At 36.5% G+C, this 14,359-nt stretch overlaps 1 protein-coding gene across 1 annotated transcript in view; it reads left to right on the forward strand.

Moving 5' to 3' along the window:
- LOC119794225 (ankyrin repeat domain-containing protein 13C) overlaps positions 1 to 14,359 on the forward strand; it is a 37,530-nt gene that overhangs the window by 4,148 nt on the left and 19,023 nt on the right. The window contains exons 4-6 of the mRNA XM_038301682.1: positions 7,180 to 7,284; positions 12,213 to 12,298; positions 14,106 to 14,151. Coding sequence (XP_038157610.1) covers positions 7,180 to 7,284; positions 12,213 to 12,298; positions 14,106 to 14,151 — 237 coding nt within the window. The remainder of the gene's footprint in view (positions 1 to 7,179; positions 7,285 to 12,212; positions 12,299 to 14,105; positions 14,152 to 14,359) is intronic.

Here is a 14,359-nt window from a genome sequence, read left to right on the forward strand (position 1 = left end):
CATCCTCCTTTAGATGTATCATCTCTGTCACTGAAAAATAGATTGTAGCATTAAAAGTTGAAGTCTAAGTAGTTGGGCAAATAAGTCATCAACATGCAAAGCATTAATTAATGACACTCGATATAGCTTTCTACCGAAAAAATGCTCCCAAGCAGCCTTTAAATGCATTTAAATTGGATTCAATTTAGTTACATTTTATAGCGCTAACTTGAAAGGTATGTCCTCGCAAGGGACTTCAAAGAAATAGTGAAATGGTTAAAGTTTCTGTCAAGGAATACCAGCTGATTGCATTGAGTCATTAACTTGCAAGAAATGGGCGAACTTGCGGCAGTGAGTTTCGTTGCATTTTGTTGTCGACTCCACAGCAATCCCTTACACTGAGCATGTATGTGGAGATGGGAAGAGAAAAAAACTTCCTCTTAACAGGAAGAAATCTCTAGCAGAAATAGACTCATTGCTAAGCAGACATACAAAAAGAAACAAATATTAAAAAAAGGTAACTGTTAACTAGCTCCACATTTGGCACCTGTGGTGAAAGTGTGAAAGAGAGCACATATAGTTAGTAACAGTAAAAGAAACAAAACTACACTGGAAAAAACAGGCTCAACTCCAACATCTATTAACTAAGGTGTTACTGGCAGCCGTCCAGCTGCTTTTCAAATCCAGGATAGAGTCACAGTTAAACAGAAGCAGACCAGATAAAGCTACTATGACAAGAAATAGCAGCAAGAACACATTCCAGGGAATAGAAATAGAATGAAGCAGAAGGAGGAAAAGTGGTCTCTATGTCATCCAACAGTCCAAGCCTATAGCAGCATAAATATAAAAAAAATAGCTCAGGATTATTATCTATTTTGGTTGAGGTAACGGAAAAGGAGAGACAAGGAGAAACATCTGTCTGGACTGAATCCTCCCCCTGCCAGATTGGGCTGTTCACTCTACCTATTCCTACTTCTCTACTCATGCAGATTGGCTGACAATGCAATGATAAATGTGATTCACTAGAAAATAGAGGTGGGAGATGTGGAGTGAACAAGTAATCTCTAGGCCATTTGATGGCGCTGCCCAGCCACCGAACCAGGTGAGTCTATTCTGCACAAATGAATTTGCTGTGCAGATTGGAATCACCTATTTCAGTGGCTGGGCAAAACAAACACATTCCATAGGGATGACTTGTTGAATCCATATCTCCAAACTCTGCTAGAAAATAAAACTTTATAGTATACTCCTACGCATGCCTTGGTAGCACAACCTGCAGAAATGGCCTTTGATAGACAAGCTTAAGGTATTTAGCTGCCACGTTAATTAGTTTACAGTGTACTGAGAGGTTTAAAAGTTCTGAAACCAGCTAGTATTTATGCTGTCGTAAAGCCAGTTGCATTTCTGAGGAAAAAAGTCACGCACAACATCAAACATTGTAAAATAGACGTGTAGGGTTTAATGTCAGAGCCTTGAAGCAATTCACTGGGTTTTGGTATTCATTTTATAGTTAGGAGAAATACAAATGCAGTGATAATTTTTGTTGTTGTTGTAACCAGTTAAATTTTTACTTAATCCCCTAATCTTACTTAACCTTTCCTGAGTAGGATTGTTGATTATTTAAAAAAAAATAGATGTTCCTTATCTATTGGCTGGAAGCCCGAAAGCAATCGAGAAACAAAAACTTTAATGGTGGTTGCTTTGCAATAGATTCTCTAACAAAGTTACCACTCTAGCAAATTGAAAAATGATTTAAACCGCTGGACTAATCCTGTAGTCCCATTTCACTCTGAGTAAAGTTTGAAACAAACCTGCTGAAGCTGAAAGTTAAGCTTGCCAACAGGCACTTGTGTCTGGATATGTTTGAGCCTTGTATATCTATAAGTGGATGAAACAGAGAACATGAGTCGCATTTTGAGAAACTGAACATTTCAATAACGCTTTACTACAAAAACCTCCCAGATGCAATAAAGAGCTAAAGTCTTTTACTCTAAGGCAGTTAGCCTCATTAATAATAGTTAAAGTTGAGAGGAGTTTTTAAAACTCAGAATGATTAATTTTAGACAGAGGTGGGTAGAGTAACCAACAATTTTATTTAAGTGTGCACTTCACTTTTTCTTAAAGAAGAGGTAAAAGTAGTCAGCCAAAATGACTCAAATATGAGTAATTGTTGGCTGTTGACAGCTGATTTAATGTAAAAACTTATATGTAGTCAGACAGAGAGTTATCTGCAAATTCTGCCCTTTCAAAATATGAGATCAAATTTAAAAATACAAATAAATAGCATATAAAAAATGACACTCTTAACACAACCTTTAAGAAAGTTTGGACACATCTGTGCCATCTAATGCCTTTTTTGAAATTTTAATTATTTCTTATATTAGTTATATTTTTCAAAGACATCGAAGCTATGATGCAAAAGTATGTAGAATTATTTAGCAAACAGCAACTTAATTGAAATAATTCTTATCCTTTGTATTCTGTATCTTTAAAATCATATTCTTTAATTAATGTGTAGCAATAAAAATAAAGACAAACCATTGAATGAGAATATGTGTTCAAAATTTTGACTAGTAGCATATTTTTGAGTTTATAGTACATATGTAGCACATCTTAAGGCATATTAAACCCTTGTTTCAACCTTTTTAGTGATACTTTTTTTAGCTGACTAAAAGGGGACTGAGAGCAGCAGCCAGTCTCATTTGTGCTACTTAAATTGGAGAGAAAATTTTAACCTTTATCTTTCGCTGCTGAGCTTTGTTATATGAGGCTTATAGTTACTCGTAGAGCACTTTCCCATTTGTTTAGTGTCTGCAGCATCGGTTTCAATTGATTTCACATTCACAAAGGTCAATTCTTGTCACCGGCATCAGAGCCCGCCACTACCCTTCTGGTAACTCAGCCAGTCATGTGACAGTGTGGTGTTGGATAGGCCACGGCATTGATTGCGCTAATGAGGTTGCTTGTTTTCTTGCCTGAGTTGCCCTGTCCTCCAGGGAAGCTCAGGCAGCCCAGGCTTCAGCTACAGCATGACATCACTGTCAGGGTGTGGCTGCTCTTTGTGTGTAGCACCGCATGCGCAGGTGTTTATTTTTGTACCCTATCAGCAGTGACAGTTATGCATATGAGTGGTCTGAAGCTACATCCGTATAGGCTGGGACGCAAAGTGATAGAGGTGCCAAAATTACAGTTGACAAAGATGAATGTAATGCAGGGTGGATGGCTGATGTTGTCATTTGGATTGTTGAATAGGTTTTGGATGAAAATTGTGCCCTTCTTTCTTATTCTACTGCTCGATTCTGTTACAAAATCTGCATAAAGGGGTAAATGAAGTATTTGTTAGGATGGGGCTTTGTTTTTATCCATTTATTTCTTCATCCACAATCATTAAACATTATTAGAAAAGCAACGGCAACTCAAAGTGATCATTAGAAGCTAAAAACAGGTCTACAAATATCAGAGGCTGAAAGAATACTTGAAACAGGAGCTGCCTCTGCCTTGTCTTTACTCTAAGCATCAGTTTTTCATATCTTCTCATCTTTCAAAGTATGTTTACATGTGATCTTGTCCTTTCTAGTTAACAAGTTACTGCAGTTTTAAAAACAGCTAAAGGTAAATATGTGATTGTTATAACTGCAGTATCTGCAACATAAACTTCACAGAGAGATCATCATGGCTGCAATACAGTATTTCAAAGTTAAAGAAATATATTTATTTCATTCAAGTTTTGAAATTGGTTGAAGTTATTGCAGCAAAAAGAAAACTATAAGCAGAGGAAATCTTTTTCAATGTTTTGTGATGCGTTGTTGTAGCACCACTCTATCCAAAGAGCCAGCGAGGCTGCTTAAAAATCCCCTAATCCCAGAGCAGAAGGACATATGGCTCGGCTGCTCTTTCCATGGTTCTGAATATCTGCTAAATGCTGTTGTTATTACACAACCACCTGATTTAACATTGTGATGTAGAGGTCATAGGCTTCAGGGGGCCTAAGGCTTACATCAGAATGGGAGGATGCATCTGTGAGTCTGCTCGCCTGCATTTTCTCATCATCAGCCTCAGTTATCAGCTTAGCCCTGTTACAGGTGGGCCGAGGCAGAAGCCCAGGGTTCTGCTGCAAAATTCCCTGGTGCGAGTAGTTTCTGATGCATTCTGCAGCTGTTTTTCTTGTGAAAAAAAAACACCTCCATGTTTAAGTAAAGCCAGGGATTTGACTAAAATAAAGGACAGAACCAAATGGAGCAGGTTGGGAACTCTTTTTAACATTCCTATCTTTCGTCTTAATCTTCTGGCGCTAACAGTAAAGTAGCCCCACCACTCTTTTTGCTGCCACACAATCCTGTTGTTTTTTCTCTCTCTCTCTCTAGTTACTTATTTGACTCTTTAAAACCATGTTTCGTTTTGTCAGGAACTGACATGCACAGTTAAGCATCCACCTGATGCAACACATTTATTATATAGATTTTTCAATCCTTAACTTGAAAGTGGTTAAACTAAGTAGATTGCCCCCAGGAAAAGAACTGGAAGGGTAGCTTACAGGTGCAGAAGCCTTCAGGGCGTACTAGCCTCCATTACAAATTGGTGTTCTTGCACGGTTTGGATTGTTTTTATTATTTAAGTATTTCCTTGTTAAACCCTAACATTACCTGTCTGTTAAGTGTCAAGACTAATGTTTTCCCAAGCAGTTAACCTCATCAGGACAGCTCTTCTGTCAGGATAAGTAGTAATAATCTTCATTATGTACATAACAATGATTTGGGAATGAAATAGGAGCATACAGAGTGGATTTTTCGTAACAGATAGCTCTGTCACTGTGCAATCAGGTTGTCCTTGATCTAAGAACATTGTAATATCTTGATATGACTGGAACCATTGATGTCTCCTCATTGGTTGTATGATGTAATGATGTGACATGTAATGATGTGGCAGGTGGTGACACTATAAAATGCTTCTTTAACTGTTATTCTGAGCCGACTTTTAGAAGAAACGAGTCTGGTGGAAAGCGCTGCCATCTGTAACCCAAGACATTTCCCTGGTCTGAGTACCATTACAATATCTGTAAAAATCTGTTGTCATATCTCATAGTATTTTAATACATAAACCTTATAAAGTGCTATATAAAGTGTTTTTTTTTGTGAGTGATCTCTTCTCAGGAAAGAGTTGGGGAGAGAAAGCTTAATATGTTACCATAGAGCCTTCCTTTACAACTCCAAAGCATTTAGGTTTCGGTTTGCATTTGTTTACTGCAGTGTCCGTTGTACTGTAACTGTTCAGCCAATGGTTGAGAGACAGAGCTGTACAGCTGCCAGTATTATAATAAATGACTGCTTAGTCTGAACAACAGACTTCCTTTTGACTGGCCACCCAGACAGCGGAGGGATTTGTATGCTGGAGCTGTCTGGCCATTTATCAGTTGTTCTAATCAAATTACATCGCTCATTAAAAGATTAGCAGTTATCTCAATCCTACACAATCTGTCTATAGAATCTGAGTCTTTTTCAAAATTCTCACTTAATTCTGTAATTTAATTAGACATTTTGAAGGTGTCTGACATCACATGCATTGGAATACATCAGAGATGATGTGATGTGTTGACAATCGGCAGATTTACAGTAACCAACACAAGTAGGAACCCGTATACCCTTTTTAAGAAACTGATAAAGCCGAACATAAAACTGAATGATCTGTGAGTAACCATAGCAACATCAGATTTCAAAGTTTTTGTTCAAATTTCGTCACATTTTTCAACAAACTCCAGTGTATTTCAGTGGGATCTGGGGTTTGATCATAACCAAGTGTTGCCTTCCTGTTACAAAACCTAAAAAGTATGGCATGCACATGTGATCAGACCCCTTATCTCTGATAGACCAGAATAACATCAAATGTAAGCAATATTATTCAGAAGTCATCTATCTTGTAACCCTTATCACCCTGTATATAATTTAATCTCAGTATAGGTATAGGTCTGATGTAGAGTCGATGTCTTTCTGATTTGGGTTAATAGCAAACACGCGACTGTCAGTCAAACTAGAAGGCTTGTTTGCAGTTGACCAATAAGCAATTGTGATTTTTCTCCCCTAGTTATACGCTTCTCGCTATCAGGAGCAGCCGCCTCTCTCCATCTGACATCATTGCCAGGATTTTTTCATTTTGGAGGCGAAACAAACATTCTTTATAGAAAGAGATTTAATAAAAAAATAGATGTTATTAGCTTGATCTATGCAATTCAGAAGCGCATAACCTAAGGTATTTAGAGGGTGACACAAGTTTATTACATTTTTATTTCCAAAACTGAAAAGTTTAAAGTCCTGCTGCCAAGGTCATGAGGAGATGGACACAACAGTAATCCATGGGACACGTGTTTGTCTGCATGAAACTAATAAATAAATGTTCTGTCTTTGTCATAATACGAAAAGCTTGCATTGCTTAGTTAATTACAAACTCATGTGCCAATAAGCTACATCCAATGTAATGTTCTGGTATGGGCTACAAATCTTAATAGATAGCCTCGTTTTTTACCATCTTATGTCGTAAAAAAAAAGTTTAAGATTTTCACCCTGCTGTTTTTTTTCCACTTTTGTAATTGCAATACAACATGTATTGCAACCATATTCTCCCTGCGTCTTTAGGAAGGGTGGGCTTTAACGCACTTATGGACATAGTGAGTTGAAATTTCTTAATGAATCTGCCTCTTTCCCACCTACTTAACTTCTTAAACATTTTTTATCAGCCAAAACATATCTTCACAATGTCTACATTGCATGTAGTACTGCTCTATTGATCAATTTGCCATACGTTGCACAGCCCTATTAAAAGTCGTACCAAGACATGACCGTTGTTCTAAATCGACTGACCTGACAAAGTTCCTGGTAGCTATTGAGGATCTGCAGAAATCCACGTTAAAGTAGTTGCATGGGGATAAAAATAGAGTAATAGTGAAGAATAGAAGGAGACTTGTAGATTCAAGATGTGCAAAGATGTGCGTAATAATATGCAAGTTTTGCAAGAGTTTTTAAAGAGGTTTTAATGTTGAGTCAAATACTGACTAGTACTGAAACATACATAAAAAATTGATTTTTCAAGGCTTGTGTTTGTGTAGGTTTGTGCAGGACAGATAATTTTTTGTGTGCGCAGTTTGTTTGTGATGTTTGATGTTTTTTTGGTATTTATGATTATTTATTTTGCTTGTTGTCCCTTTTGCAGAGTGTGCCCACTTGCTGCTGGCTCACAATGCACCCGTGAAGGTGAAGAACGCTCAGGGATGGAGCCCCCTTGCAGAGGCCATTAGTTACGGAGACCGACAGATGAGTAAGTATCTGAAACAGACAAGATACTAGGCAGAACTGTGAAGCCTTGGTACAGGTTATTTGCGGCTATATACTGTTCTTGTAACTAGCTTGTTTACAGTCATCCTGTGGCTTCTCTCAGATGGGTATTTTTTCCTGTGTGAAAACCTCAATGAAAAGTAATGCAAATCAGCAAAGGTCTCTGCAGATCCCTCCAAACTGCTGCCTCTCAGGAAGGCCATTATGGTGGCCCGCTTCTTTTGTTCATCAGAAAGAGGGTACATTCCTCAAAGCGCTCCTAGTCTGTATGCTGATCAAAGGGCATTCGTTAGAAACTTCTCTCACTCCTCATAGGCAATTCGTTTTTAGGCTCATACTATTGTATTGCTGCCAGTAAAGATAGCTTTGTTATAAAAAATAACTAAATTACTACCAAGTGGTGCTGGTTTTAGAAATTTTTATTCATTATTATTTTGACACACTGATTGCTACCATACCTCTGTAAAATGCCTGGTGTTACTTTTGTGGAGAGATTTTGGTTGATCTGTGGCTCCCTTTGTCGCTGTATTCCAGGGTGTGCTGTTGGCATGGCTATCCTCATAACAATATACCAGAAAGTTGCTAATAAACGTAAGCATTTTGTTCCATTCAGCACAGGCTAATATTTTTGAACGTTAGCCTGATATACAGTAGCTCAGCATAACATTTAACCTGAGTGATCCAACTTGGTGTTTTCATGGATTCATAATGGAAGTTGAAACACTGGAGCTTTTATTTGTTTCACCGACAGCCAAACATTCTGGCTTGAATTTGACTTGGATTCATTTCAGCTAGTTCTCTGTTTCTATTGGGGTTCATTCATATAGCTCACATATAGCTGCAATAACAGTATATTGATATTGATATTTTTACAGAATATACAATCCTACATGTTTGAGTCACTGGACACTTTTCTCTCCCTGAGTTTCTTTTGGGTTTAGCTATGAAGCAAAATGGGACTCAAAAGTACCTGTTGTGTGTTTTGCCGGCAAGAGCTATTTCTATCCACTTCTGTTACACTCACACAGCTGTGTTGTCATTAAAGAAGTGGTTATAAAGGCTGTCTCACTCATGTTTAGAGTTATATGACAGGGAGGGTCTTTTTTCCATGGTAGTGTTTGGCTGTAATGCTTTCAGCAGAGGAAATAAACGGCCAGGCTACAGCAGAACTGTCTACTGAAAAACTGAAGTAGAAAAACTAGTGCTCAAGCAAATTAAAAAACTCCAGCAATGTTTTTCAAAGTGGCTTACCCTGAATAGCTCTTTTCTTACAGCACTGTGGGGAGGCTTGATGCCTCTCTGTTTCATGCCAGCATCTTTTTTCGGGTGGGATGTGATATGAATCCAGACTGTTAATTTAGGGAAACCAGCATGCAGAAATGGCATGAATGAAGTAGGGCATGCTGCGTTCAATTGGTTTTGTGACACTGGTGTATTATCTCTACACACACTAATGTAACACTAGTCGATGTCTATCAGTTTGGGTGAATTACAAAAGAAAATCAGTAACATTTAAATGTGTGCTGTACAAGTAAACAGAGATATATAGTTAAAACTAATCCATATTCTTTTCATATGTGAAGAGCTTCAGCTGCTATAAGAATCATGTAGATCCAATGAAAATAAAATTGAAGTATTTTTTTAATTAAGTTGTGAATATTTATAGTGTTGGACAGAGTGTCTGTAATGTGTATAATCAGTTCATATTAGTCTATCCAAAAAATTGAATGGGTGTTACAAGCAAAACTGGCTTAACCATTAGAGTTTGGTTTCAGTTCGTCCAGAGTTCAAATAACTGCAGATGTTTTACATATATTTCTTTAAACAAACTAAGGGGGCTGTAGCTGTTGCAACAGCCAACGTTATGGTTTAGCTAAAAAGATTGCTACCCCTGGCCAGTTTTATTATCATATTGGCAATAAATCAGGTATAGACTTACCAATGAAGATATTTTAAGACCTTCCAAAAGAAGTAATTTTATTAGTTCCAAGGACTTATTCACTTTTAGCAGTGATAGAAAATGTATTTTTCCGTTGGAATACAGCAGTGAAACCCTATGGTCAGGCACCTAATTCTGCCTTCAGGAAGAAGAGTTAATTTGGTAGCATGTTGTAGTGGTGTGGCTTGGTTTAACAGCCTTTGCTGTCTGCATGGTCCATGGCTAGATGGTGAGATTGCTCCCCTCTTCTTGCCAAAGTGAGAGGTGCTGAGGATAAAGAGGAACTCCGTCCAGTTCTTATCATCATTCATTAGACCAGTTCACAAACATCCTTTGGTTGTGTCAGGTTGGCAAGTGTGTCTTCATATATGTCTACCTGTGGTGATGAATGCCCTGTTGTCCAATTTGACCGGACTAAACCCTTGGATCTGTACTGCCACATGGAGAGCCTCTGAAACAATATCAACAACCTGTTTGTAACATTGACTCACTACCAGCACATTGGAGCCTCCTTGGTAGTCAGGGTTATGATGATCCCAAATGTGTCCACAATTATTTAGTTTGATTTGAAAGTAGGACGCTTTTGTTGTCACAGACAAAATAAGAAATATATTTTTAAGTGTTTCCAGAGCAGTAACTGGTACGGTCATATGGGCATTCACTCCCTCCTGGCTTCATCAAAGAACCAAAACTGTGTCATGAGCAACAGACGGCTGTACTCTCCTCTGAATAGAAAGTTCCTCTTACATAAACACCCAGCAGTCAGATCTAAATCCCTACTTTTCCCGACTTAGTTTAATAGAACTGAATGCTTGAAAATATGACTGGTTATAGTTAAAAGTTTGTGTCTTTGTGCCTCTGTCTTTGGTCAACGTATAGAAGTCAAAGGCAAAGCTTATTACCAGTAAGGCTCATAGCTGAGAGGTTGTTGCCTTTGAACATCCTGGAGTTTTTTGTTTCAGTACCATGATTGCTTAGATGAATCAGGTGTCCTGTCTGATTGTAGAAAGCTGGCTCATCTGTTAGGAAAAGAGAAATGTATTGTTCTGTATTTTACCTGGGTGCTAACCACATTTCGTTCATATTTCAGTAAAAACTAGGGCTGGGATTTTAACATGTTAATTTCAATGAATGAATTAGAAACATTTCCATACGTTCCATACGGAATTTTCATACATACATACTAAAATCCCATTCGGAACCTTTGTACTCGTTGTTTCTTGTAAATCGGATGCACAAGCCGCATCACAGTAGATGTTCCACCGGGGATATAAAAGTTTAAAAACCAAATTGGCTCAAACCGAATACAAGGTCTGCAGGGAGGTGTCCTTACTTGGACCAAGAACATGGAATATTAGTGTGTGTAACTGGCTTAATGATAAAAAGTAGCCTCAATGACCAAAATGTTGTCATTGCACTTAATGCTGTACGTGGAATAGCAATTTTTAAGCTCATAAAGTCAATGCAGAGCTGAACTGTTATAGTTCTGGCAGTATTAGAAATGGAACGTTATCTTCTGTTTTCTGGCAATATTGTAAGCATTGTTATTATTTGTATTTTTGTACCATAATATGTATAAGGAATTGTGCTATGAATGTTGTTAATGGACTGTTGTTATTTAACTATGAAGTAGTTTTTAATAGAAATTCTATCAAATTTCAAAAAGCAAACGTATTACAACTTTTAACCAGTCTGATAGTTGAATAATCTTACTAGCTGGATGAAAACAATATATGTGCTGTTGTGCTTAAATAATTATTTCTTCGATACTGAGGAGGAAAAAAGATTTTTGAATTTAAAAATGTGGTTTATTTTATTAATTATATGGTTTTTGGTTAAAATATTATTAATTTCAACTGATTAATTACAAACCCTGTCATTAGCTCAATAGAAACTGTCAATTGAGTCTCATAGTAAAAACCTCCTAGTTTAGGTATGTGCCCTCATAGGCCCAATATACGTCCACTATATTGCGAAAAAAATGTTTATATATTTTTTCTTTACAATTTTGGTTTAATTGTTGCTCAAGGGTTGGTTGATCTGTCACCTAAAGGCATATTTTACAGCCTCTGAACTCCAGTTAACGATTAATCGGTTACTAAATTTGTTGACGATTATTTCAATAATTGATTAATCACGACTAATCCGATTAATTGTTTTAGCCCTGAATGAGTTAACACTTTGCACGCTGAGAAGTTATTTAGCCAGAGTTTTACTGCATTAGAAGCTCCAAAAACTCTGAAAATGAGCACTTACTCACTTATTGCTTATAGCTATTCTCCATCGTCCATCAGTAAGCTTATTGAAGGAAGGTTCCCTTACATTTGTGTTGCTTACAAGAAAGTTTTATTCAACTGTTGGGAAATATTGTCATCTGCAATCCCTTAATGTGAAAACTTAAAGAGCACCACCCATTACCCTTACTGAGTCAATACATAAAACTTTATGTGAGATTTAGGCATTTTTATCAATTATTCATCAAAATAAACAAACCACCAAGAGAAAAATACTAATATGTAATGGTAAAGTACATTTCTGGAAACTACTTTCTTTATAGGTATAACAGGGAAGGAGGTATCTACAGAATGATGACAAATACGTATTAAATGTGTGTATAAGCAGGTTTTATCATAAAGCAAATCCTACAAAAGTAAGACTGCTGACAATTTCAAATGATGTTTTTCAAAGACGAGAGAGAAGTTTCTTACTTTTGAGACTATTCCTTCTGCAAATCAGCATAGTAGAGTGGATAGATGGTCTGCTTAGAGATTTTAAAGTGGGACTTGGATCCAATAAAAGCAGAATATTCAAGTCAAGAGCTCTCTGTTTATGGAGCTGATTGCATGTCTGTCTGGTCTAGTGCTCCTTTCTCAGTGATTTAAAAAGTTTAAAAAGCAGGAAGTGCTTTATGTAACGGAAGAAAAAGCTTCTTAATAGTTAATACTTCTTTTTGTCTCCTTCCTCTCCCACAGTCACAGCATTGCTGAGGAAACTGAAGCAGCAGTCCAGGGAGAGTGTAGAGGACAAGAGGCCTAAACTGCTGAAAGCCCTTAAAGAGGTATGTACTAATAGTGTTATTCTGCCGACCTAAGATGTAGCTCTTTTTTGACGATAAAATGTTTTCTACTCAGTAACTTGCTGTTTTTCTGTTATTGTGATTCATAAGTTTTTTTTTCTGTCTATGTATAAAAACAAAAAGATTTTCAGACCTATGGACATAAGCAAACATGTAGACAAAAGATGTTTACATATGCTGTGTGTTTTCCTATTATATTCCCTTTCTCTGGTACAGCTCTCTGAATTTTCTAAAATATACTAAAATGTGATGTATAAAATAGGGGTGCATGTAGGGCTGGGCGATATAGAAAAAAAGCTTATCGATAAAAAAAAAAATGCATATTGATCGATATCGATAATTATTGAAAAGATTTTAAACCATATTTTATGTGCAGCTCTGTCTGGACTTTTTATGATATTGCTAAATGATTTAATTTTAATAAAGAACACAAGACAGACTTCCAATTAAATCTTTATTTAACCAACTTTTTTAACCATAACAGAATTGTTTTAAAGAAAAATAACTTAAGAGACCTGAGTTATGTTATTAAACACTGACAAAGAATAAACTAAAGTGACCAGAAAAGTGACCAAAATAAATAAAACAAATAAATGATATTTCTTTCCATCCATATTGGACAGAAACATGTTCAACAAGAACACAGAACCCATCTCGTTCCCAAGTGGTATGATGATCCATTGTCATCTAGTTTATACCTGTGCATAATTGTTTGGGCAAATAAATATGACACCCCTGACTTGGGGAGGCCCATAATTCTGATCTTAATATCTTGACTAGTTATCCACTCTGAGTTAATTTGAAGATGATGTCTTCTTTATGTGTAAAAGTATCATATCTAATCAATTTCTCATTATACTGGTACAAAGTAAATATAAATCATTGAAGAAGTACCAATGCCATCTTACTGGTCAAGACAAAAACTTGTTTGTTTCTTACAGTGTATGTTAACAACCATTTTAACTACAGAGCCATTTAGTAAATTAGAATACTATTATTTAGTATTTCAGCAAGTCAGTTCACCGTGTACAACACATTATACAGATTCATTTTAAGCCTCTATTTTTATTGATTACATTGGTTATAGGCCTATAGCGACTGAAACCATTGCATTCATGATGAGAATTAACCAGACCATACAAAAAAAGCAGAAAAAGATTTTGAAACAGAAAGGTGGCCTTATTGAAACCTTAGGTTTTTATTTTCAAACAAACCTTCACAGAATGCATATTCTAGTTCCATGAATATTTTATTTTGTCTTATGTTTTATTATAGACGTTTTATCATCATTTGGTCATAAGGTATGCTAGAGTCAAGTTAGAGTAGCTTCAAAAATATTAATCAAGTAGAAGTAGTAACATTAGTATAATGAGTACATATTTTTTTTCACTATACCTAAGTAAAATGTAACTAAATCCTACCCACCTCTGATTAGACATAATAAAAGCCTACATTGATGGAGAAAAAAGGTAATTTTTTTCATATCATTGCATCCCAGAGATGATTAAGACTCGGAAGTTTGCAATCCTCTGCTCACTTTATGACAGATTAACTGAGTTAGTTATGAGTCAGCCTTATATCAAGATCCTGTAAGTACCCAGTCATTTACTCAACAGTTATTAATATGAAGCTTTAAATAGTCCCTGGTCATTACACTGTTTATTTCACCGTTACAAACATTTCCTCTGCATTACAGTTCCAGTTCTTAACTGAAACTGAAACCAGTTCTATAATGATGATTTTTGTTTTACATTTTGTCCTGTCTAATACATAGCATATATCTCTGCAGCTTGGAGATTTTTACCTGGAGCTTCACTGGGACTTCCAGAGTTGGGGTGAGTTCAATACCATTCTTCTTAGTCACGAACTCTCCAATTCTGGCCTTTATGGTAGAATCTTGTCATTCTGATTGCAAAAACCTTTTAGGTGACAAACCTTAATAGAAGAAGGTGCTCTGAAAGGATACCAAAACTGAACTGTTTGGTCAAACCTACACTCTTTGTTTGCTGAAAAACTAAAACCTATTAAAAAAAGAATCCTCTT

The sequence above is a fragment of the Cyprinodon tularosa genome, unplaced genomic scaffold (assembly GCF_016077235.1).
Source record: "Cyprinodon tularosa strain WSP-4 unplaced genomic scaffold, ASM1607723v1 ctg471, whole genome shotgun sequence".
Lineage (NCBI taxonomy): Eukaryota > Metazoa > Chordata > Actinopteri > Cyprinodontiformes > Cyprinodontidae > Cyprinodon > Cyprinodon tularosa.